Below are 27,058 nucleotides of genomic sequence, written 5' to 3' on the forward strand. Positions count from 1 at the left end.
TTTATTTTTTGGGTTATTGGTCAGGGTTCTTAGTTTTAGACAACAAGGTCCAAATCAGCTTGTTAAAGCAAAAGGTGATTTACTGAAGAGTTAAGCAGTATAATTCCAGACACACTGGGAGAGCTAAGGAATAGACAAAATACTCTCAGACCGCATCTTGGAACTAGCCTGGCCACAAAGCAGGCCTGTACCACTGCAGACCCTGTAAACCCAAGAGCCCCCCTGGCCCTGTTAGTGAGTGGTAGGCCCCACTGATGAACACAGATCAGCAGAGCTCTTCACTCCCATCCTGTACCTATACCCCCCTGCACACATCATGCTGTCCAGTTCCTCTGTCCAGATCTTCCTTCAGGACCTCTGGCAGCACATAGGTCCGGTTGTACACTAGTGATTAAAAAGTCTTAGCAAGCAGTTTTAGCTGCAGTAGTGTTGTGCTACAGAAGAGTTTCACAGTGCATGTATAGAATTATTTTCTGTTCCTATTACTTGCCATAGAGTAAAAGAAGCTTTTTGTTGAAATAAATTGTACTTACCCTTTAATGATCTTGGTTTTATTCTGTATATTTAAAAGAATAAAATAGAAACCAAACACAAAAAAGCTCATAAAGTCTAACGCAAAAACTATAATAGAAATTTTTGTATTAAAGAACATATCAAGTAGGTACTTGCTGCATTTGTTCCCCTATAGAGTTCTGTAAGAAAGATAAATCCAAAAGAACCTGTTATATTACCTTATTTCCTTAAAGAGCCTTTTAGATTAATATTTTTATTCCCAGCATGCCTGAATGATTTCAGTATAAAAGTCTAGAAACGAGGTAAGTCTGGGGTTTAGGTCGGAGGTGGCAGAAAGTTGAAGTGGACTTGTGTATAAGTCTGATCACTGCTGAAGAACTCCTGTAATCACCTTTGAGAGGAATGTATAGTTTCAAACCATATTTATTGGATACATGCCAGGTACTGAACATAGAAATTTTAGTACTTATTCAACTTTAACCTTTCTGAGATTATTCTGTCAAATAATTTGTCAACAAAAATTTTCTTGGTGATAATGTCTTAGTCATTGAACACTTGCATGCCAGACAATGTGCTAATCACTTTAAAATGATTATTTCATTTAGTCTTCTTTTTTTTTTTTTTTCATTTAGTCTTCTTAATAATCATTTGAAGTAGGTACTAATATTCCCATTTTTTGGGTGAAGAAAAATAAATCACTGTGTCTTACTTGTGAAATATCCTGATCCTGCTAAAAAAAAACTCCAATAGGATTGTACAAGCTATTAAGGGAAGATACAGAAACTTATGAATGAGATATTTGAGATGTGGAAGAAGAGAGGGAGCCTGTTGCATTTGAAACAGATCTGAAAAATCTAAAATATGTTGCATATGAAACAGGTCTGAAAAATGTGATTCTCAGCCAGTAGTCTAGCAGTTGTTGGTAGGGAGAGAGAGTGTGATCAAAATACACTCTTTCTCAGAGAAAGGGCTAACAGAGTTATATGATAAAGTAAGTGACATAGCCCATCCTCTTTGTTGAGAAAAAGTAGATCTTCAAAAAATTTTTTTCTTCATATTTTCAGAGTGTATTTTTTGTTATTCGGTCAAGCGTCTACATGTCTTAAGTACTTCCTTTTCTTCCCGGCATGCTTACCCTAATGTGAGCCTGGCATGAATAAGGGTTTGTGGCCTGTAATACCTTTATTACAGTTTCATTATTTGTGAGTCCCAACTATTCATCCATATCTACTCCAACTATCTTTTGCTCTTTGAGGTGGTGCCAACTCCGTACACTCTTCTGCTACCAACCATCTGGAGCTATTATACAAGCCTAGTCTCTAAGGCTACTTTTGAATAGATAGATTATTCGCCTGGTTACTTGGGAATAATCCACAACAAAGGTATTAAAAAGGATGAGTGCCTAATTGGAACTTTGTTTCTCCTTTATAGTGTAAGAAGAATTAGTGAAAATACTTAAAAAAAAAAGGCAGTACCTGCCAAAGAGATGGAAAAAGTTACTTTGGGGAGGAAGAGGTATGGCTTCTTTAGATAGGGTAAAGGAAAAAGTATCTGCTTTTCTACTGCTGAATACAAACCTTCAAATATATTAAAAAATATTAAAATCCTCCTGCTTAAAACTTGAATGCATAGCCAAAAAGTAAGATGGATGATTTCTCTGAGTAGTTAAGCCCATTTTAAATATATGCATAACCATTTATTTCTAATGAGATTCTAAATTTGTAGCCTAATTAAAATATTAGAGGAAATTGGATTTTTCAAAGTAACAAGATTAAGAAAACCCCCTTTGCATTTAATTTCAAAAGCATGTGTGCTGTAGACTGATAGTGTTTTTAGATGGCTTTCTCAAGTTAGAACCTTTAATAAAACATCTTTTCTTTGCAGTGTTCACCACCAACACACACAGGCATATACACACACCACAGAAGAAATTTGATAGCATTTTTAATGTAGTGTTTTTGCATCAATAAACTTTTTTATGTTTTTGGGAATTTAACAGGTTATGATAATCATATGTGTCTTGGATATTGGTTAAAGGATAATTTTCCAATGACTAGTAGCGCATACATAGCAATTTTTTAACATTTTTTATGTATCTTATATTATTGACAGTTTAGGTCAAATTGCCTTTGCTTTCATGATGAGGTATGAATTGTTAGCATCTGACTATCACAACAGGCTGCCTAACATTGCAGTAAATGAGCAGTCAAGTCCATTATTATATGGAAAGTTTACAAGTGTCGAAGGGAAGTGGTTTAAAGCCATACATCTTAGAACTAATATGTTGTATTTTGTGAGTTCTAGTGTATTTTTGTCATTTATTCAATTGTGTAATATTCTCCCTTTCTGTTCCATCGGGGTTCATACTGGCGTCTGTGTGTTTAAAAGCTCCTTAAAGATATAGGCAAGCATATGCATTGAATGACTCTTCATACTGCCTTTAATGTAACAAATGAGTTGTTTACCTTTAAAAGGAAAATATTTAAGATGATTTTATCAGATTACATGTATAAATCTTGTATGTATGACATGTAAAAAGATTTTTATTTGATTTATTAACTCTTAGAGCAGTCATTTTTATATTTTTAATTTCAGCATTATATTTTCTTTTATTCTACATCTCTGCTAGCATGCACTAACAATGACTGGTACAACAGTGTTCAGTTTGCATAAACTTCCCTTAATATATTTCTAAACATCATTTAACAAAGAACAATATTTTTCCTAGGCATTTTTCTTTTACTACAGTTGCTAAATTAAAGATGAACCACTGGAGTAAATAAAAACCAGCAGACTTTTTTTTTATATTTGTACTTAAAAACCTCTTACAGTAAAGTCTTCTGGATTTTATCAAAGTACACTAATATGAGTATGGTGGCATTGCGAGGTTTTTAATTTTTATCATAACTTTAAAAATCATTAATATAAGGATTTATATTAACAGATTTTTCAGTTAAACAAATATTAAAATATTAAATATTAAACAAATATTAAATACTACGTCCCTGTCTGAAATCTATGTACAAAGGTGCGTGCACGCAATACACACACACACACACACACACACATCCCTGTTCTCTGTCCTGAAAAGGCACTTAAGTGACAGGAGACAGGGGCTAAGAAAATTTTAGTATGAATATAAAATTCTTAGTATAGATGTATACACAGAGTGGTTTGGGAACGGGAACACAAAAGAGATATTTTCTGGAGGAAATATTGTAGTTGGTAATTAAATTCTATAGCCAAGATTCTATGAGGAAGAAAAAAACGCTTTGCCGCTCCCCAGAAGATTTTATTTTAAATGAGGGAACCTGATTCCAAGGATGAAAATGTTGAAGGGAAAGACTGAAGTATAGTAGCCATTTAAGAAGTTCACTTTGGGATAATTTGTTTACCTATTATTTAATTCACTTTTTTTTCTTCATCTACAGTCTTCCTGCTGTTGAGATAGCCGCAAAATACTTTCACGTTAAATATCATGTTTTTCAGTTCCATAATTTCTATTTTCATTTTTTGAGTTATTCTTTCATTTTTTTTTTAAACCAGTTTGGTCAGTCTTTTAATCTAAATTTCTTAACATATTTATAATCACTCTTTTAAGATCTATTTGCTACTTCCCTAAGCCAACTATGATTCTACTCTGTTGTTTTTTTTTTTAAAGTTTTATTTACTTAAGTAATTTCTACACCCAGTGTGGGGCTCAAACTCACAACCCTGAAACTAAGGGTTGTGCACTCCTCCAACTGAGCCAGCCGGGCGCACCCCTGTTGCTTTTTTTTCTTTTGATTATGGGTCACGTTTTCCTCTTTCTTCTCATATTTCATAATTTTATATTTTGTGTTAGTCATTATTTGAAAGGATAATACAGATTAAATAGGTAGTATTTTCCCCTAGAAGGGGTTCCACTTAACTCTGCCTGGCAGCTAGGTTTAAAGGGCTGATACCTTTTACCTAATTTGGAATTGAGCTTGGTGAGGGCTAGGTACCAGGGGCACAGGAATAGGCCCCTCTCTCTCACAGTTTTTTGGAAAGACAGTCAAAATACAACTGAGTTTAGGGAGAAAGACAAAGTCGGGATATTTATGAGGTTTGGAAAATCTGATCATCAGTGGATCTATCAGTACCGAGCAGGAAGTTGGCAACGGGAGAAAAGGTCCTCATGGATTTGGCATGGCTCATGATCTAGTTGAGAATTGATAGATGCAGTGAGAGGGTGAGTTTCAAAGTGTATCTCGAAGAGTAAACAGTCTAGTTGAGCTTTCTCTTTTAAGAAGAAGGCATTTCCTCTCTTAGGATTAGTTGAAAGGTCTGTTGTTCATGTAGACAGGTTTTCTTAAGGTGCTTGAAACAAACAACTTCATCTCCTAGGCAAATGGCAGAGTTGAGTAGTAATGTCATGTTGATGGTGACAGTGAACTGTGTGCTTGTAGATGATTTTGGCTTTAGGATCTAAGCATTGCAAGAAAACCTCTGCCTGCTTCAAAGCACAACTACCAGCTTTGTCCACCTTCTGGGTTTGCTAGCTCTACCTGTCAGGCTTTTCTAGACTTTAGTGTACCATACTAGCTCAGACCTGCCCATTAAAAATTGACTGGGTTCTCCTTGTTCCAGCTAGGTTGCTGTGCCTACAGCATTTTTTGCTGTTTTTCCCACCAAGGGTCCCAACATTGGATAAATGCCCTCAGGTATGAAAGCCACTGTTTCTCTCTGCTAAACTAGAGGGGGCTGGCTGGCTCATTCCTCTCTGAAAATAGTTAATCTAGACTTCTTTGCCTTCAAGATTCTTCTGTGTTATTAATGAAAAATATGATTGCTTAGTTTAGCGAAGATGTTTTTATTTTTGTTGTTATATCAATGTGAAGACCCTTTGCAAACCTCTACATCCTAACTAGAAACAGAAGTCCCTGCATGTGTTGTTTTTAAAAGCCCAATGTGGAAAATCTGGGCCTATGTATTTAAGACTTTTGAAAGTTGGGAAAAGTAAATGAACAAAAATTCAGTCCATGAACTAAAAAATAAATTGTATGTTACTTCCCAATTCTCATTTTGGTTTTCTTCCCCCTTTTTAAATGACATACTTGATAAATGATAGATATATTTGAGAGACACTGATAATTCTTTTGAGGGAGTCAAGACAAGTCTTTGGTTTACAGTTTTTTTTTTTTTAAGGCTAATGCAAATGTTATTAAATGAAACTTTATAATGTTTAAAATTCAAACTTTAATGATTCCTTACTCATAGTATCATTTTTATTTTACTTTTACTTTTTAATTAAGCTTTGAATTTTTCCAATAGCTTACAAATAAACTTAAGATGAGCCTATTTCTTTGTAATTGTGTTCTTAAATCTTCTTTCAAGGCTTTTGAAAAATCTCTGACAGTTGAAACCTACTAGTTCCAAACTCATTTCTTGGGTATTAAATCAGCTCTTAGTACTTTTAGGTGTAAACTGACCTAATTTTGACCTTCCAAAGGAGCTAATCAGCTAAGGAAACTAATTATTAAAACACATCTGTGCTGCTTAGAAATTGTAAGATTTGTTTTGAACTTGCATCATAGATTTTAGTGGGACATCTGGTATATATTTTAATAGGCTTCATTAAGTAAATTTTATGTGTTGGGAGGAGGACATTTCTAATTTTGTGATTCTACCTCTCTATCAGTTTTAGATTTCTCCTTATATAAATGATCATAAGATCTAGAGCATGGTTCATAACTTTGTACTCTTCTCTGAAACCTGAACCTTTGTAGTTAGGCTTCGGTGGCGGTGATAGTATTTAAATCTCTTCAGTTATTCACAGACTGTTTTTTGAGTAGCATTATGTACTAAGAGCTGGAAGGCATTTGGGGATATAATAACAAGCCAAAACAGTTCTTCTATTCACAAAGCATAAATGAGGGAGACTGATAATTTAAATTCACTTTATGGTTACATGTGATAATAGCATGCTAGTTATATAAGAAAGTGTCGATATTTTTTAGAGATGTAAACTGAAGTATGTCAGGGAGAAATGACATATCGGGCATTTGCTTCAGAACAGTTCAGCAAAGATAAGGGGGCAGAGGAAGAATAGATGAAGTAAATTTGCCAAATAGTGGTAGCTGTTGAATATGGGTGACAGGTACTCAGAGGTTCTATAATTGTGTGTGTGCTTAAAATGTTTTATTCGTAGATGTTTTTAAAGAAAAATACTAATGACAGCATACTAAGAAATGCGTAAGAGTGATAACGCAAAGGTACTGTGCTAAGTTGTTTCCATACGACAGGGCGACCCTGTCGTATAGCTCCCAAAGATGAACACATGCTTCCTCTGTGGCTTAACTGTTTCACTTTTAGGTCTTTACACAACAAAAGTGAGCTCATGTTTTCCAGAAGATATGTACACGGTATCCATTGTGGCCTACTTGATTATAATCCTGAACTGGAAACAAGCTAAATGTTTATCAGCAGTAAAATGGATAAATTAATGTAGCATATTTATGGAGTAGTATATGTCAATGAAAAAAGGTGATCTTGAGTATACATACGCTACAACATGGATGAATTCTTCATGAACAGAAAAAAAAAATCTGGAAAGTTTAAAAATACACCATGGAGCGCCTGGGTGGCTCAGCTGGTTAAGCACCCGACTCTTGATTTTGGCTCAGGTCATGATCTCAAGCGCCTGTGATCGAGCCCCACATCAGGCACCATGGTCAGTGGGGAGACTGCTTGAGGATTCTGTTGCCCTCTGCCCCTCCCCCCAACTTTAATGCATGTACGCGTGTGTGTGTACGCACACACTTTCTCTAAAATAAATAAATCTTTTTACAAAATAAACAAAAACATATTTTTTAATATAACATGGCACTCTGTTACAAGCTGTCTCCTTCATCTGGAGCCCAGAAATGATTTATACCATTGCCAGAAAAACTAGTTGAATTGAACTTACTGAGGGACGGTTGATACATTAGGGATTTTCCAGAGTAATTTTGATTACTTGACTTAACCATTATGTGACTAATTCTTCACGTAATATATGACTCTACTATAAAAGGGGGCTTTGTCTCATATTCAGAGGGATTCTATCTAGTTCTGATATTGTTTGTATTTGACTGAAGTCCAGGTGTACCCATTGCATTGCCTATAAAATCTTGCATACTTCTGTCTGGCCCCCACCTCGTATCTTTCTTTTTTCCCCAACCACAGAGTCTAGCCTTCTGAGCTAAAGCCCAGAGGATTTTAGCCTTTTTAAAATCTGGATTTTTTTCAACTTATTTATGGTTAGTTGCCTTCCTGTCTATTTTTGTACTTTTTCCTTGGAAATGTACCATTAAGAAAAGTTTAATTATTAAAAAAGATATGCTTCCCACTTTCTAATAACTTTGAGGTATGTGTTCATTGAGTAGAGTAGCGGGATGAATCACCTGCAGTTTTAAACCATTATTTAAACCTGCTCAGAGAGAATGCAGAAGTCCACAAAATGAGAAACCCTGAACTTGAGTCTTTAGAGTGAAGAGATTCCTATGCTTGAGCCTCCTTTGAAAGCCATGCTGTAAATAATGCCTCTGAATCTGCATTTTTGAAAGTTCAATAACAGTGGTTTTAAAGCCTCCAGTTGAGTTATATTATAAAAGGATTTGAACACCATATTGTTCTAAAATAGAATTTGAGTAGAGTGTTGAAATTCTTCTGTTGTATTACAATCATAATTTAATTCTAGATAGGAATAGGGTCATGCTTGAAATCAGCAATGCCAAGGGTCAGAATAAATTTGAGAGAAATAATCACACTCAAGCAGGACCCAAATACTTATCTCAAGCACAGCAATAAGCATAAAAATGGCTTATTTATCACACAATCAATAATAGTGAATTCTTTATTGGATGTGTCAGGGGAGTTCCCCCTGGACTTATCTCAGAGGCTGCCAATTAGCATTATTACATTGTAATAAATGAGTTTGACCAGGTATTTTCCTCTTTGATTTAGACAGTTATCCCCAAAATAATGACCTATAAGGAAGTAATCTTCTCAGTTCAGATTTCCTTTGACTTATGCTTTGGCAGAAGCCGTCGCAAAAATTGGCATTCAGAAATTCTGCACATCCTAAAGCACCTAATGTTTCCAGCTGTCTGATGTATACATATGTAGTCACAGGAAGGATCAGTCTTTATTGGAAGATGAATCAAGAATTGGAAAAATAAATCTTGTTACAAATACCATATGGCTCAGAACATATCAGTTACCAAAATCAGTCCATCTTTCTCTTTTCTAGAAGACTGAATGAGAAAAGGGCCAATCTTGAAATAGTAGAGAGTTTTCTAAAAGTGATTAAAATCAAAAAGGAAAGTTTAAACAGTGTTAATGTAACTGGTTAAAAGCTTCAGTTTTAGGGGTGCCAGTGTGGCTCAGTTGGTTGAACATCCAACTCCTGATCTCAGCTGAGGTCTTGATCACAGGGTCATGAGTTTGGGTCCTGCATTGGGCTCCATGCTGGGTGTGGAACCTCCTTTTAAAAAAAAAAAAAAAAAAAACATCAGCTTTAGACCCAGTGAAGTGAGTTTACTAGTATGACTTTAGAAAGAGTTATTTAACTTCTCTGAATTTCAGATTTTTCATCTGAAAAGTGGAGATCATAACAGCAATACCTACCTCATTATTTGAGTGTGCTAAATGAGATAATGTACACAAGCATTTACTACTATGTCTGGCACATAGGAAGTCTCCATAAAATAAGCCAATTATTTTTAAATTTGTTTTCCTGCCTTGTTGCACTTTGAATGAAAAGGTTGTGCTTTTTTTCATTTTTATTTTAAGATGTTATTTATTACAGAGAGATCACAAATAGAGGTCACAAGTAGAGGGGCAGGCAGAGGGGGTCGGGGGAAGCAGGCTCCCTGCTGAGCAGAGAGCCCAATGTGGGGCTCAATCCCAAGTCCCTGAGATCCTGACCTGAGCCAAAGGTAGACGCTTACCGACTGAGCCACCCAGGCGCCCTCAAAGACTACTTTCTTTACAGGCAAAGGTAATGCAATGAAAACTCTTTAATTTGTCCATATACCTCACTATCTGATGTATTGGGGAAATGAGACCTTTCTTCAGAATGCTTCATTTATGCAAATAAGCTGCTTCTAAAAGCAAAATCACTTCTTTTACTACCTGCAGTTTTGCAAAGAGTCACATTTTAAATTTCTAGATCACAAAGACAGTGACATAGCTATTACAGAATGCCCTTCACTTTAACAAGGATATGTCCTGGCTGTCCCAAAAGATTGTACCATAGCATTCCACCTGATGTTTTATTCTTTTCTGTTTATCCTTTAATTCAGCATCCAACCTCATGGATACAGGGTGGGCCAGAATCAGTCCTGTGGCCCCAGAAATGTAAGTTATTGTCTCACCCAGCAGTGTGCAGAGGAAGCAGTCAAAAAACACTGAAATTACAGACATAAAGCCAGAACTTACGACAACTGGTATAATTACCTTCTTTGAAAAATTGCAGCCTCTACAGGGCAAACATAAATGAATGCCACCAAGTACTTAGTTCTCACTTCAGCTGTTGGATACTTTTTTAGTAGAGCTTAGATGGGGAGGAGGAAGCCATCTTTTTACCTTAGTTTTTTTTTTTTTTTTTAGATTTATTTATTTATTTGAGAGAGAGTGCACATGAGCTGGGGTGAGTGGGGGGGCAGGGGGAGAGGGAGAGAGAATCTCAAGCAGGTGCCCCACCAAGTACAGAGCCTGATGCATGGCTGGATCCCAGGACCCTAAGATCGCAACTTGATCTAAAATTAAAAGTCAGATGCTTAACCGACGAGTCACACTAGTAGCCCTACCTCACTTTTCCAAAGAGAAAATACCCTGTTCATTTCTGGAAAGTAAAGTGCACCACATCTTCTACCTGCCTCCTTTTTCCTGTCTGTCGGAGTTTCTTTCAGTGTTTGATCTCTCAATTTATAGTCCCAAAGGCCTGTAAAAACAAGTGGCATTTGGAATGTATGGGTGGCTCGGTTAGTTGAATGTCTGCCTTTGGCTTGGGTCATGATCCCGGAGTTTTAGAATCGAGTCCTCTGTGGGGCTCCATGCTCAGTGGGGAGTCTGCTTCTCCCTCTGCCTACCGCTCCCCCTGCTTGTGCCCCCTCTCTCTCTCTGCCAAAGAAATTTTTTTTTAATCTTAAAAAACAAAACAAACAAACCAAAAAAACCAAAAAAAAAAAAAACAAATAGCATTTGATAGGACTTGATCACCTAGGAACAAAAATGGGTTTTAAGAGTTTTCAGTTTTAAACCTCTTCAGCCATCATTAAACTGGTTTCTTTTGTTTTTTGTTGATTTTTAAATACAATATATCCTATTTTGTGCTTAAAATTTAGAATGTTTACTTATCATTGATAGTATTTTCTGCCATTTGAGGAACTAGGAATGAGCCATAGAGCCTTTAGGTGGGTATTTTTAGGGAACATTAAAAAGCAGCATGAAAAATGGAATATAAGGAACAATAAGCATTGGTATAAAACCATGAGAAACTGATGCTATGCCAGGAAGCAGGTAGGCGATAGAAATCTAGAGAAGCAGTGGGCTGCACGTTGTGTAGTGGCAAGCACACACATGGAGAAATGCTTTTCAAGACAACTTTTCATTTAAGCAACATGTATTGAATACTAGTCCTTTGTATACTAGGATGCTAGTTCTGGCTTCTGTGTTAGGTACTGCGAGTACAACACAATATAATCTCTGATCCCCAAGACCTTAGTTTAAGAGAGGCCAATGTATAAATAGATAATTGTAATGTGGTATTCTATAAGAGAATTTTAATAAGAGAGGCATATAAAAGATACCCCTGGCCTGGCACACTCTTACCTGCTTTTCCTCAGTAATCCTGTTCATACTTAAGGTTTTACTTTAGGCATGGCTTTTTCCAGAAAGCCTTCCTAATACTGTGTGCACTAGATTAATGGGGAGCAAATAACTGTTGTCGGTGTAGACTTCAAAGAATGTTTCCCTAAAGTAGTTGATACCTAATAGCAATTTTGAATTTTAAAAATAGGAAGTTATAAGAGAAGTAAAGCATCATGATTTTCTTTTCCCAAAGGCTGACAGGAGTTGAGCATATAATATCACTTCATTATTCACTTATTAGTTCTCTCAATTAGCAACTCTTTATTAATTTTCTATAGAGCCTGCACTTCCTGGCTCTTTCATGCCTTTGTAACTGCACAGTTGTCTTCACTGTTGAGGTAGAATGTCCAGGTGTTGTGCCTGGGCAGTGAGGATACGGAGGAGAGCACGGACGTGGTGAGACTGCCCTTCAGGGCTGCAGGGCTCTGTAATTAAACCAAAAGCACTTTGAGCATGGAATGTGTTATTACAGGGAGAAATAGAGAAACATCTATTTGGCGGGATTAGAGAAGACTAAGCCCAGAGGAAATAATGTGTAAACAGACACATGGTAAATGAGAAGAAGCTAGTTTAGGGAATGGAGGAGTATTATAGGCAGGGAGCCTTAAGTAGGAAGGAAAAAAATGCAGTAATAAATCTGCCCACTATAATGGTGGACTACATAAAATGGAGTGACCCTTTTGCTGAGAATGACTACAAAAGCTAAATATAAAACACTATCTGTTTGAAGGTATCAGAGATATAAATTAGTAAAGCATTATCAAGCTAAAACTCAGAAAAGAAGACAATCCAGAGAAATGAGACTGACGTTTGGGTCTGCTTTTGCCCTATAGGCATTTACCAATTCAGAAGTAGCAGCTAAGACTTGTGTTGCCCTTTGATAGCCTCACATGGATAGGAATATAAAAATCAGGACTTTGTGATTCCCCAGTGCTTTGCATTGTGACCATGAAAGACTGCACCCAAGAATAGGGTAAAATTATAGATAAATAAACCCTTCCATGGACTGCAGCCTAGCTTCAAATCATCTGGGTGACCCAGGAAATTCTCAAACCCCATTAATAGATTAAGATGATCTTAGGGTTGCCAGCACCCCCAGATTCATTGCACAAAGATTCTTTCTAGAAGATCATTATCATTGACCTTAAATTATTTCTACAGTTTTTCAGATATAAGGTGCAGATTATAATCAAAGGTAATCAGTCACACAAGGACACAAGACAACATAAATCAATAACCAGCTGAAATAGTAAGCAATAAAAACAGAGCTCCAAGTGCTCCAGATTTTAGATATGCCAGATAATGGACTTTAAAATAACTCTTTGGGGACCTGGATGGCTCAGTCGTTAGCGCATTTGGCTCTTCAAAGTCGTGAGTTCACACCTGATTTTAGGCATGGAGCCTATTTTAAAAAGTTAAAAATAAAAATAACTATGCATACTAAGTTGAAGGACAAAAGAAATTGTAAATATCAAGCCACAATTGAAAACATTTAAAAAGAATTATAGCAGATTTGAAAAAGAGTCAAACATATTCTGAAACTTAACTAAAATGAGTTTAGCAGCAGATCTTAGCACACTGGTGTAGAAATGTTTATTGAACTAGATTTTAGGTCAAAAGGAAATATCTAGAAGGAAGCATGGAGGGATACAAGTGGGAAGATTTGGGAAGGGCAAGAGAAATAGAGGATACAAGAAAAGTCCTAATATATCTTTAAATGGTAGCACCAAAGGAAAGAAGGTGAGAATAACCACCAGTTTATTCTCTGTATTTAATTAAGAGTCTGGCTTTTTTTCCTTTGTTTGGTTTCTTAAAGTCCACATATTAGTGAAGTCATATGGTATTTGTCTTTCTCTGACTTACTTTATTTAACATTATGTCTTCTAGGTCCATCCATGTTGTTGCAAGATTTCATTCCTTTTTATGGCTGAGCAATATTCCGTTGTATAAATATTCCATACTTCTTTACCCATTCATCTATGGATGGGCAGTAGGGTTGCTTTCTTATCTTGGCTATTGTAGATAATGCACAGGGGTGCATGTATCTTTTCAAATTCGTGTTTTCATATTCTTTGGGTAAATACCTAGTGGTGGAACTACTGGATAATATGGTAGTTCTATTTAATTTTTTTGTTTTCCTTGCCAGAAGAGAGATATCAACAAAAATGTTTCTATGGCTGATTGAAAGAAATTACTGCCTGTTTTCTTGTAAGAATTTTATGGTTTCAGGTCTCACATTTAGGTCTTTATTTTGAGTTTATGAATAAGATTAACTTAAAAATTCATCCACTTCCAGATACATACCCAAGAGAAATGAAAACATATGTCCACACAAACACTTCCACATGAGTGCTCGTAGCAGCATTCTTCATAATAGCTAAAAAGTGGAAGCAAACCAGATGTCCATCACTTGGAGAATGAATAAACAAAATGTAGATCCATACAGTGAAGTAGTATCTGTCCATAAAACAAAACATATATTGGTATGTACTACAACATGGATGAACCTTGAAAAGGTTATGCTAAGTACAGGTAGCTAACCATGAAAGCATTCCATTTATATGCTCTTGCATTTGTATGATTCTACTTATATGAAATATTCAAAATAGGAAATCTATAGACAGGTCTGGGAATAGAGGGGGAATGGATACAGAATTTCTTTTTTGGGTAATAAAAATGTTCTAAAATTAGATTGCAACAATGGTTGTACAACTGAGTATTCTTTAAACTGAATTAATGCAGTTTATTTAAATATGAAATTTTTATGGTATGTGAATTATATCTCAAAAAGGAGGAAAAGAGGGGCGCCTGGGTGGCTTAGTGGGTTAAAGCCTCTGCCTTCAGCTCAGGTCATGATCCTTGGGTCCTGAGATGGAGCCCTGAATCATGCTCTCTGCTCAGCAGGAAGCCTGCTCCCCGCCACCCACCCACCCCCAGCCTCTCTGCCTTCTTGTGATCTCTGTCTGTCAAATAAATAAATAAAATCTTAAAAAAAAAAAAAAACTACTTAGTGCCTGTCAGTCTTAGACTGGATAAATAAACTGTTAGTCAGATATGCCTTACAGCCTTGTAACAGTTTAAGTAATGTGCAACAGTGTAAGTGAATCTAAAAAACAATAGTGAGGAAAGTAGCCAGTCCACAAAATACTACATGATGTATGATTCCATTTATGTTGAAATATGCAATAGGGAAAATGAATCTGGGATCTTAGAAATCAGTATAGTGGTGAGCTAACAAGTGCTGGTGAGGATGTGGAGAAAAGAGAACCCTTGTGTGCTGTTGGCTGGAAGGTAAATTGGTGCAGTCACTGTGGAGAACGGTGTGAATTTCCTCAAAAGATTAAAGAATTAATATATGATCCAGCCATCCCACTTCTGAGTATATGTAAAGGAAATGAAAACAGAATCTCAAGGAGATAGCTGCCCTGCCATATTCATTGCAGTCTTAGAACAGCCAAAATATGGGAGCAACCTTAGTGTCGATCAGTAGATGAGAGGATAAAGATACACACACATGCATATATAGATACACAGAGGGCTATTCAGCCATCAAAAGAAGGAAATCTTGCCACTTTCAACAACATGGATAGACCTCGAGGGAATTGTGCTAAGTGAAATAAGTCAGACAAAAATAAATACTGCGTGCTGTCACTTACATGCGCAATCTAAAAAAGCCAAACTTACAGAACAGAGAGTAAAGTGGTAATAACAGGGGATAGAGGGTGGGAGAAATGGGGAGATGTTGGTCAGAGGACACTAACTGAGTAAGTTCTGGGGATCCAATGTACCTCGTTATGCTTACAGTTAATAATACTGTATTATAAGTATTAAAGTTATTAAGAGAATAGATGTTAAGAATTCTCACCACAAAAAAGAAATGATGATTATTTGACACGGTGGAGGTTTTCACTAATGCTGATCACATTAATGGTTAATTACTCATTAATTAATTAATTATTAATGGTAATCATTTTGCAATATATGTATATCAAATCAATACATTGCACACCTTAAGTTTATAACTGTTATGTGTTAATTATATGTTATATGTCAATTATATCTCAATAAAGCTGGTGGGGGGAATCAGAATAGTAGTTACCCTTTGGGCTGGAGGTGCCTAGGATTGGCTCGAGTGGATTACTGGGGTGCTGGGCTGTTCTATTTCTTGATCTGAGTTTCATTTCTTAAACTGGGTTTCATGGCTGTGTTTTTTGAAAATTCATGGTGTACACTTAAGTGCACTTTTCTGCATATATACTGTACTTTAAAAGGTTTTTAAAAGTAAAAGTATTAGTAAATGTCAGTGATTATTGAGTATATAGAACAGTATCTTGTGTTTATAGCTAGGAAAAAATGTTGAGCAGTTAGGGCATGTAAGCTCTCAATTTATGAAATGTCAGAATTAAAGTACTTACGTTGTAGGCTCTGAAGAGGTGATCTCTTCTTCCTAAAAGCACTTTAGTAAGCAATTTTGAAATTACAAGGGACCCAGATAAGTAAATTTAAAAGAAATTTCAGTTACAACCTGAAAATATTTTAAGTAGGTCAAAAATTAATTTTATTGAATTTTTTGGTAAAAATACTTTTTAAAAAATATTTTTAGACCTATTGTCTGTTTTGCTACTTCCCCTATTGCTTGGTCTATTTCTAAACACTACTCAATTTGGCAATATCCCTTGAGGAGTATATGGCACTTAATATGTATTGTTCCCTAGAGGAATTATGAAAGAAAGAAAAGATGCAAATTTTCTCTTGGGATAAAATAGAAAATTAATTGAAGAAGAAAGAGTCCATGATTTAAGGTATAGTTAATACTGGGAGAAAATCATACATGATTTTCATATTTGTTGATTTCATCTTCTGAGTTTAAATACCAGTTATTACAGCAGAGTTCATACTCTTTATGCAGCAGCTTGCATGGCTTATGTTTATATTATCATCTTGTTTATATACAGTGATGTAAACTATAGTAATCATTTTTATGTATTTTCTTCTTACGCTTTCTTTACTTGCTTCAGACTCATCATCAGTTGGCTTTTGAATTTTGTATTAAGATTTTGAAAGGAATACTCCAACAAAAAATGAATTGTATTTTTGTTATAGTGATTCTGCTGCATGGATTACAAACACTCTATCTCCATGCTTGGATAAACTCCATCAAAAGCACATTATCCTCCTACTTCTGTGGCCAGCTGCCTAATTGTATCTGCTGTAACCACACGCTGTTGGAACATGATACCAATGAAGAACAGAAATGATAAATTACTCCCTGCAGGTGATAGTGATAATGATAATTTTTAATTTCCTTCTTCCTCATAAGGTCTAGTCTGATCTTATTTCATTGGCTGCCATCCTGTTCCATACACACATGATACATTTTCTTTAAAGAAATACTCATCACACCAAAATACACGAGAAAATAATTTATTTTTATTCCAAGTCATTGTTCTTCAGATGAGCATGTATAAAAATGAAGTGCATTTACCTTTGTGTGTCTGGGATAAACAAAACATGGCTTAAAACAGACTTTTAAATATTCAGTTTACACATACTGTGAGTTTTTTCTTCCTCTTTGTGAAATCCACAAAGAAGAAACAGTTCATTTTGAAAGACTATATTCTAATGCTTAAGAATGTTTAAGATGCACAACAAAGCTACGTGCCTGAATTATTTTCCTATATATGTGGAGGATCCCCACCAAATTACAAATGTGATCAGACTGTCCCAGAAGTTTGCTGCATATGCATGTATTTTTCTTTTATTCTGTTTTCTTCTATAATAAGCACTGTTGTTGTTCTTAATTACCACAGACTCTCCCGTCTCTCAGTCTAAGGACTTTATTGTTTTTTTTTTTTTTTTTTAGGATTTTATTTATTTATTTGACAGAGAAAGAGACAGCGAGAGAGGGAACACAAGCAGGGGGAGCGGGAGACTGGAGAAGCAGCCTTCGCGCTGAACAGGGAGCCCGATGCTGGGCTCAATCCCAGGACCCTGGGTCCATGACTCAAGCCAAAGGCAGATGCTTAATGACTGAGCCACCCTCAGGGGCCCCTCAGTCTAAGGACTATTTAAAAATTTTTCTGATGGTGGTATAATCAGTGAGATGTTATTTATTTAACTGTGACCTTGCCTTTACAGATTAGTCCAACTTCTACAGATGTTTTATTTTAATGCTTGTTTTTAACCCCCAGCAGTTCCCTTTGCCCCTGACAAGATATACGTGTGGAACAAAAGAGAAATGTATCCGGTCTTAGGCCTTATAACCTATCTGATCTTTTTCAAGCGCATGTCAAGCTGTGCTCCTGTTACTTATTACCGTTGCCTGTTAGCCATCATTTTCAGTTTCCTGTGGTTGTTGTTTATTCTTACATTTGAATGACTTCCACAGAGAGAGTGTAAGTTCATTGAAATTAACATTCAGCAGACCTAGAGGTAGCCTGTCAAAGTGATATTAACAAGGTGGTGAAACTAAAAGAAAAATGGTGGCATATTTATGTTCTTCACCAGAATAAATAGCTTTGTCCCTAAATCAGCTGACGTATTTGGTTATAATGGCTTCACAGAGAATAAAAACACTAATTGTAGTTCAGTTGGGTTTTATAGTCTATGATTCAAGTTTAATGACATTTTTTCCTCTTTTTGTCTCATATCTTATTTTAATTATTAAGGACCACTTATAAGTTGGGGGGAGCCCTTTCCCTTTCAGTAGCATTCTACTTGAGGGTTAATACCCATTTTAAAACCAGAAATGCCCTTTGGTTGTTTTAGAGCAAGAGTTTTCTACTTGCTCAATTATGTGAATCTTTCTGGAGTATTGTGGGGGGTTTTTTTGGTTTGGGTTTGTTTTTGTTTTTGTTTTAAGATTATTTATTTATTTTAGAGAGAGAGCAGGAGCAGGAAGAGCAGAGGAAAGGGATCTGAAGCAGGCTCCACACTGAGCGTGGAGCCTAGGTGGGGCTCAATCTTAGGACCCTGAGATCATGGCCCCAGCTGGAACCAAACGTGTGTTGCTTAACCAGCTGCATCACCCAGGTGCCCCAGTTATGTGAATCTTAACAGTCTGATGAGTCAATTATCTGCACATAATTTGTTTTTTTGTTTTTGGGGTGGGGGGTTGCACATAGTTTTTTATTGCAGGTGAATTTCTTCCTACCTTCTCGTGCTTCTGCTTCATGGGAGCTGTAGAACTGATTTTGGTATTACCCTCCACCAGACATGATTAGGGAGGTAAATCTGTTTGAGTTGAAAAAACTATTGTGCATTTCAGAGGGAACAATAAAGTAGATGTGACTTTAGATTTATCTTTGTCATAGGCCCCTGCCAAATTCTCATAATCAAAGTGAATTATATCTTTATTTTTATTTATTGTCTTGAGGCTTAGCATTGTTTTATTACCCCAAACTACCCAGTATTTCTTTCACTGAATTTGGGGGGCTTGGAGGAAGATGAGTTTCTTTGATTTTTAACTGAATTTCATAGATAGTTCAATTTGGGGATTGGAAGACAGTTCTAAAATACCTTTGTATTCTCAAATACTTTGATTTTTTAATTCTGTTGCAAACTCATGCATCAGTCTCCCCTCTTCGTTTAGAGCTATATACTCTATTATAATTACATTTGTTCTATCATAGTAATATTGCCAGTCTGTCTTTTACCAGAGTTAAATATATGAAGTTTTGCTTTGTGTATTTTAAACAGATTTATATTTATATTTGTATTTAGATCACATTTCCTGGTAATGGAAGTTGTTAGTATTATAGTAATATATATTTTATATAATAAATATATATAATTATAATTACTATATAATTATATAATGATAATAAATATATATAATTATTGTATTAGAGTTGAAAAACTTGTCATTTTTTTTCAAGTTCATTTAGTTCCTATTATATATTAGATATTGCCCTAGCCTTTGGGTATACAGAGGTGGGCGTTGCTAAGGGAACTGATAAAAGGTAATAATAATTAAATTGAATGTCTCTCCATGCAATACTATAGATCATTTAACTCAAGTGTTAAAAATAATTTATTATCACAGAAGCTGTTCATTTTTATGGGAAATCTAAATTATAGGTAAGGCTGATGAATATGCACACTCCAAATCTATCATCTACTTCAATAGGTATTATGATTTGTTAACTGGTCACCTGTTGTTGAAAATGTGGGCTAAAATTGGCATCTTATAGATAAATCGTTGCAAGCATACTTGATAAATTTCCATAGAATATTTTTTGGAAGTTAAGATTTACTGGGTCAGTGAGTATATGCATTATATAAACATTTTGACTGAGCCCATAACGTGTATTTGCACAACAGAAAAGTACACAGATCTTAAGTATAGTTTGATAAAATTGCACAAAGTGAATACCCACCATGTATCCAGCAGTCAGCTGAAGAAACAGAATATTACCGGCAGCCCAGGAGCCCTCCATGTAACCCTTTCTAGTTTCTACCACTGTTGAAGGGTAACTACTGTTGTGACTTACAACAGTGTAAATTGTTATTTTTTGTTATTTGTTATTTTTTGAATATTCTATATATAAATAGAATCATAGCATGTGTACCATTTTCTCTGTGACTTCTTTTTAATACAGATGTTTTGTTTTTTATTATGTATTGCTAAGTTCCCTCTAGAAAGATCATTTCAGTTTATTTTCCCAGTATGCATGCTACTTTCCCCACTAACTATGGATATTATCTTTTAAAAAATGTTTTCCCCACGGGACGCCGGGGTGCCTCAGTTGGTTGGACGACTGCCTTCGGCTCAGGTCATGATCCCAGAGTTCCGGGATCGAGTCCCGCATCCGGCTCCCAGCTCCACGGGGAGTCTGCTTCTCTCTCTGACCTTCTCCTCGCTCATGCTCTCTCTCACTGTCTCTCTCTCTCTCAAATAAATAAGTAAAATATTAAAAAAAAAAAAATGTTTTCCCCGGAAACCTGGGTGGCTCAGTGGGTTAGAGCCTCTGCCTTTGGCTCAGTCATGATCCCAGGGTGCTGGGATAGAGTCCCACATCAGGCTCTCTGCTCAGCAGGGAGCCTGCTTCCCCATCCCCACCCCCCGCCTGCCTCTCTGCCTACTTGTGATATGTCTCCCTGTCAAATAAATAAAATCTTTAAAAAAAAGTTTTCCCTATCGTGATCAAGGAAAATCGTATCTGATTGTTTTAGTTTACTTATTTTTCTAAGTAGGTCAAACATCTTTTACTTACACATATTATTTGATTTTTCTTTTATAAATGATTTTCCTGCTTTTTTTCTAATTTCTTTTGACATTGTTTCCTTACTAATTTGTAGTAACTTAATGTAAAAAAGGACAGTGTCCCTTTGTTATATATATATATATTGCAAATACTCTCAGATTTCTTCATCTTTGAATTTGACACTAAAATTTTATTTTACTAAGTATAAGTAGCATACAGTGTCATACTAGTTGGGTGTACAACACCGAAACTCCCTGCTTGGTGGGGAGCCTGCTTCTCCCTCTGCTCTCTCCCTGCTCCTACTTTCTCTCTGTCATTCTCTCTCTCTTTCAAGTAAATAAATAAGATATTCTAGAAAAAAAAAAGAATCTGGGGGTTTTTTTGTTTGTTTCTTTGTTTTTGTTTTTGTTTTGTTTCATATGGTATTTGTGTTTCTCTAACTTATGTCACCTAGCATAGTAACTTCTAGGCTCATCCATGTTGAATAGGAAGATTTTATTCTTTTTTATGACTGAATATTTCAGTGTTTGTATGTACCACATCTTCTTTATCCATTCATCTATCAGTGGGCACTTAGGTTGCTTCAATATTTTGACTATTGTAAATAATGCTGCAATAAACATAGGAGTGCATGTATCTTTTCAAATTGGCAGTTTTGTTTTCTTGTATAAATACCCAGTGGGATTACTTGATCACATAATATTTCGATTTTAAACTTTTTGAGGAATTTCCGTACTGTTTTCCATAGTGGCTGTACCAATTTCCATTCCCACCAACAGCCAGGTATTCCTTTTTCTTCACATCCTCATCAACACTTGTTATTTCTTGCCTCTTTGATTCTAGCAATTCTGACATGTGTAGGGTAATATCTCATTATGGCTTTGTTACTAAGTTTTAAGCTTCTCTTAAGTTTCTGCCTATGTGTGATGCTTAGAAAGCCTTCTTCACATCCCAGTTTTATAAACATTTCTATGTGTTGGTGGCATTTTGCTCTTCTTCCTCCTAACCACCCAACCCCCTGCACTGATCTTTGTGATTACATCTGCATACATGGAAAGCCCTGCCAAATGATGTTATATCATGTTTGTCTTAAAAAATCGTAAGTATTTTAAAGAAATTCTGAGGGAAAAAGTAATCTTTTATACTTAACAAACTGTTGATCATTTCTGTTGTTTTTCTGTTGTTTTTGATGTTTCAGGTTTCCTCCCAGTATTATTGCTCACCAGCTTGAAGAACTGCCTTTAACATCTCTTCTTTTTTTTTTTTTTTTAAGGTTTTATTTATTTATTTATTTGACAGAAGGAGATCACAAGTAGGCAGAGAAGCAGGCAGAGAGAGAGGAGGAAGCGGGCTCCCCGCTGAGCAGAGAGCCCGATGTGGGACTCGATCCTAGGACCCTAGGATCATGACCTGAGCTGAATGAAGACAAAGGCTTTAACCCACTGAGCCACCCAGGCACCCCTAACATCTCTTCTAAAGTTTTTTTGGCAATGAATTCTTTTAGTTTACCTTTTCTTGAAAATGTCTTTATTTTGCCTTTGTTCCTGAAGTATATTTTTGCTGGATATAGAATTTTGAAAGGTTTTTCCTGCTCCTATATTTTTTTCCAGCTGGACCTCCATTTACCTGTATGTTAGTTGCACAGGCCCCTGAGGCTCCTGCATTGTATTTCAATCTTTTTCTGCTGATTTTTCAAATTAGATACTTTCTATTGACCTATCTTCACATTCACTGATTTTTTTCTTTTTTTTCTCCTTGTCATCTCCATTCTGCAGTTCATCCCAGGGAGCTTTTTATTTTGGTTATTACATTTTTTAATTCTAAAACTTCCATTAGTTTTATTTATTTATTTATTCATTCATTCATTCATTCATTCATTCTTTTTCCTCTACAAGAATTCCTATCTTTCACTTCATTTCAGTGTGTTTTCTACAACCCCATTTCTGTTGCCTCATAACGGCATGGTTATAATTCTGTTTTAAAGTTTTTGTCTCATAGTACCAGCTTCTGGGTCATCTCACTATTGGCATTTGTGGATTATCTCTTTTCTTAAAAGTTAAAGACATTTTCCTGGTTCTTTGTGTGTTGAATAATTTTGGATTGTTTTCTGGATGTTGTGCGTGTTATGTCGTGCCTACTGTCGGTCCTGTTATAATTATCTAGAGAATGTTGTTGATGTTTGGTGTGAGTGGGCAGTCAACCCAGTTAAAGCCAGAACATAAGCCCTGTCAACCATGTCTGGGCAGGCAGTGGTTCACATCTCAGTCTAGTTCTTTAAACATTTGCTGTAGTGTTTTGGGCTCTCCTACACAGACCCTATTTAGTGATTAGTCTAACTCTCACAGCTTTTTCAAATCTCTCTTATGTTCTGGAGATCTTTGTTGATTAGAGGTTTTCAAGGCCTGTGCCAGTGATTGAGATTTTAGTTCCATTCTCTCAGCCTTTGTTATGTTGATTTGGAACTAATCTGTAGTTCAGAGGTCAGGCTGAGACTTTTTCTGGACCCTACAAAGTAGGGTTCCTCTCATTCCCCCACCCCCGCCATGATTCTCACATTCTCTTTTTTCAGTTTTTCAGTTGAAAATTATAACTTCTAAGTCTTCTTTTCAAATTCACTGATTTCATAAAGTATCCTGACAACATAGTAAGACTAGCTGAATTTGAAACTGAAAATCTTAACTAAAATGTATTGAAAACATGCTACATGAGAGACCTATGCAAATTAAGGAGAGCAACAATATGAATTACACATAGGCTTTGTTTTTAAAAAAACATTGCCGTCTGGGATGCCTGGGTGGCTCAGTTGGTTAAGCGACTGCCTTCAGCTCAGGTCATGATCCCACGGTCTAGGGATCGTTCTTGGGATCCTATCCCATCCCACATGGGGCTCCTTACACAGCCAGGAGCCTGCTGCTGCTTCTCCCTGCCGCACCCCCTGCTTGTGCTCACTCACTCACTCTCTGTGACAGATATAAATAAAATCTTTAAAAACACACACACACATTGTAGTCTGATAGCACAACTAACTATAAGAAGTATGGTAAGTTCTATAATAGAATTGTATATAATAAGCACATTCTCTCAGCAAATATTTTTTGTGTACTATGGGCCAGGCACTGCTCTGGACACTGGTGAACAAGACTGGCATACAGGAATAAATTTAAGAAAATAGTTGAATTAGTCTATGGAGAAATACCAGGAAATCAACTGACAGAAGTCATGTTTTAGAAATGTTCTGAGTAACTACATAGTTTTCTATAATAATCTGTACCTGAGTACTACATTGTTTTATATTTTGTCTGTTTCATAGAATTATAAATAGTATTTTGATTCTTTGTTGGTATCTAAAATGTAATGAACCTCAGTGTTAAATATTGAACTTGTTTTGGGCCCAATCCATATTAACCTCACAGATCAATAAAAGTTCACATTCTCAACAAAAGCAGCAGAGTACACAAATAAGCTAGCTTTATAGTGATTTTTCAATAATCGGTGTCCTATTTTTAACACCTTATAACTATTTTTTAATGCCAGTTTTAAAAATAGATAAAGCTAATGCTGTTAGTGAAAGAAAAAGGGATGGTATCATTTAAATTTTAAAAAGAAATGAAAATTACATATCCTCATCTGAATATTCATCTTTTAGAGATCATTTTATACTATCACAGTAACCCTTAGAGTTACCTCAGAGGTTCTCCTTTGGGTATTTGCTTAAACGTATGTTTTATTTGAGTACTATTATATATTTTTAGTTTATCTTCAGCCAAAAAGTGGCATTTAAAAATTCTGTTGATCTCATTACAAAAATATTCATAGTACTTTGCTTTAAAATTAGATGCACAAGATCAGAAAAAATTAAATGAGATCTTTGTATAAAAGAGTATGTTTAAGTTAAATTTACTGCCGTGTCACAAACCACCTTAAAACCAGGTACCTTGAAGTCACAATCATTTAGATTTATTTGTGTATGATTCTGCAGTCTGGACTGGACTTGTCCTCTAGTTCTTCTGCTGGTTTCTCCCCAAGTCTCTCAGGCTGCTGCAGTTGTCTGAGAGCAGAGAGCAGAGCACAGAGCTCCAAGATGGCTCCCGCCTGCACAGCAGGCTGTCTTTGGGAGAGCATGGGTCAGCTCTTGAGGCTGGCTGAGCCTCTTCCTTCATGTGGTCTCTCACTTTTCAGTAGTCTACCACAGTTATTTCTCTAATAAAACACATATTGGTTATTTGATTAGCCTTATTGCCCTTATTATTATATTGTTTCTGTGGGAGAAAGCCAAATTATATGACTTCATTTTCACATGTAACATCTTTTCCAAGAGATAATAGTGACCTGTCATAAGTATAAGAGGTATCTAGTCTTTGAAATGGTTTCTTTTTGCCATTATCTTGAAAGACTGAATAATTGTTATGTCATGTAATTAGTTTAATAATTATTTTTTTTTTTTAAACAGGCAATTGCTGGCTACTTTGATATATATTTTGAGAAAAATTGTCACAGCAGGGTAAGTATTATGAGTTTTCCCATAAGAATTAATTATGTGAAATACATTGTATTTTGTTTTTGTGCCCCAAGGTGTTTGATCATAAGCATTTTGCTATTGTAAGCAATCGGAGCTTGTATTTGATGTAGTAGATTAATGTAGCATGATATTAAAAATCTTGTACTTCATCAGATACTTTTGAACTCTTACCAATGCAGGTCGTGTTCTCCACGGGCCCCCAGAGTGCCAAAACACACTGGAAACAAACAATATTTCTATTGGAAAAGCCATTTTCCGTTAAAGCAGGTGAGAAAAAAAAGGGAGAGAAATTTCTTATTCTTTTTGAAGTAAACATTATTCCTTCATTTCACAGGGACTTTTTCTATGCCCACTGTCTTTGAAACAACGCAACATGCTAAGTAAATAAGATATTCTTAGAGCTACATAAATTTTAGATGGCATATCATTTCAATAAAGTAGTGATTTAAAGAAAACTTTTATTTAGATTAGATTTATAATTCCTGCCAGTTAAAATGTGCTTTAATATGTAGCTTTTATTTTGAGTACCACAAAGTAATTCCAACAACTTTTCTTTAAGTATTAACTAGTAGTATATATTAAGTTGCAAATAAAAGTAAAAATGATTTCACTTCCAAAATGACTATCACTGATAGAGGTGAAGTGTAAATTTAAAAGAATGCTATTCAGTAGTTACAGTTTTCAGTATATGTGTCTACATGGCTCTCCCCAGTCTGTACCCGCTCAAATCTCACATGGTGCTCAAGGACTGGCCCAATTCTGCATTCTTCTATCTTGTACCTCATTGATTGCTCACTCTGATGAGCACCTAGAGTTCTTACGTACCTATACCCTTAGCTTCAAAAGTTAGAATTTGACTGTGGAATGAATCTCTGTTATTTAAATTGTTTATTACATATAAATTATCCTCCCCCACCTTTGCAGAAAGCTTTCTGACTATATGAAGCCTGAATGTATAACAAACTTCCATGAAAAGAAATTCAAAATCACTAGGAACTCAGGGAGAGAGGCCAATTAAAACTATATAAGAGACTTTCTTATCCATCACTACAGGAAAAAAAAAAAAATCATAAAATTTAACAAGGCCAAGTACCTGCAATCATGTAGCCAAATGGGACTTTTATACTCTTCTGCTGATAGTCTTTATTGGTACAGCTTTAGAGAACAGTTTGCTACCTTCAAGTTAAGTATAGATGTATAAGTATCATTGCTAAAACCACAGTTTTTTTCTAGGGATGTATTCTGAACAGTCTCCCCTGCAGCCTGTCTACAACAATCTTGACAACAGTATGGTTTGTAGAAGTGAAAAATTGGAGGCACCCTGAATGCCCATTAACAGAAGATAGATAAATATGATAGTTGCATACAGTAAAATCTCTGTAACAGATTAATCATGTATTTGTGAATATCAGAAGCAACATTAAGCAAAAAAGAGTGATTCCTACAATACATTGTTTATATGGAGTTTAAAAACCAGTGAAACAGTTTCATGTACAAACACACATAGTCAAAGTAAGAAGCAATACTTAAAAATGATAACTGGGGAATTCAGTGTGGCTGCCCCTGCAGAAGAATAGAAATAGGATCAGGGAAGGCTTTATAGGGGATTCAGTGCCATAGACCTGAATTATTCCTTTTAGAAATTGAGGGAACTGTGGGAGAATGTTAAGATTTGACAAAACTTGAGTGGTGGGTCTGGGTGGTCATTATACTGTTCTCTCTCTGTTTCAAATATTCCATAAAATTCCGGTATAGTTTATTTCACTGTTGGTGCATAAATTGAATTTGGTAGATGCACATAAACACTATTAGAGTAAAGCAGCACCTCGTTGTCATGTTTTCCTTTAAGATTGTAGTGCTACGGAAATGAAACCTTGATGGTCTCATTTTCTCTTTCTCCAAAAAGCTTGAGCACAGCAAAACTGAAGTGTGATGAGCACAA

The 27,058-nt window shown here is 35.7% G+C and overlaps 1 protein-coding gene across 4 annotated transcripts in view; it reads left to right on the plus strand.

The window, feature by feature from the left end:
* Positions 1-27,058, plus strand: part of PRMT3 (protein arginine methyltransferase 3) — a 129,461-nt gene that overhangs the window by 91,314 nt on the left and 11,089 nt on the right. For 3 of the 4 annotated variants that reach the window (XM_059138258.1, XM_059138268.1, XM_059138235.1), the window contains 2 exons: positions 25,048-25,098; positions 25,296-25,383. In XM_059138258.1, coding sequence (XP_058994241.1) covers positions 25,048-25,098; positions 25,296-25,383 — 139 coding nt within the window. Of the gene's footprint in view, positions 1-5,124; positions 5,199-25,047; positions 25,099-25,295; positions 25,384-27,058 lie in introns of all 4 variants that reach the window. The other variant, XM_059138243.1, reaches the window with a different exon arrangement.

This window comes from Mustela lutreola, chromosome 1 (assembly GCF_030435805.1).
Source record: "Mustela lutreola isolate mMusLut2 chromosome 1, mMusLut2.pri, whole genome shotgun sequence".
Taxonomy (NCBI): Eukaryota; Metazoa; Chordata; class Mammalia; order Carnivora; family Mustelidae; genus Mustela; species Mustela lutreola.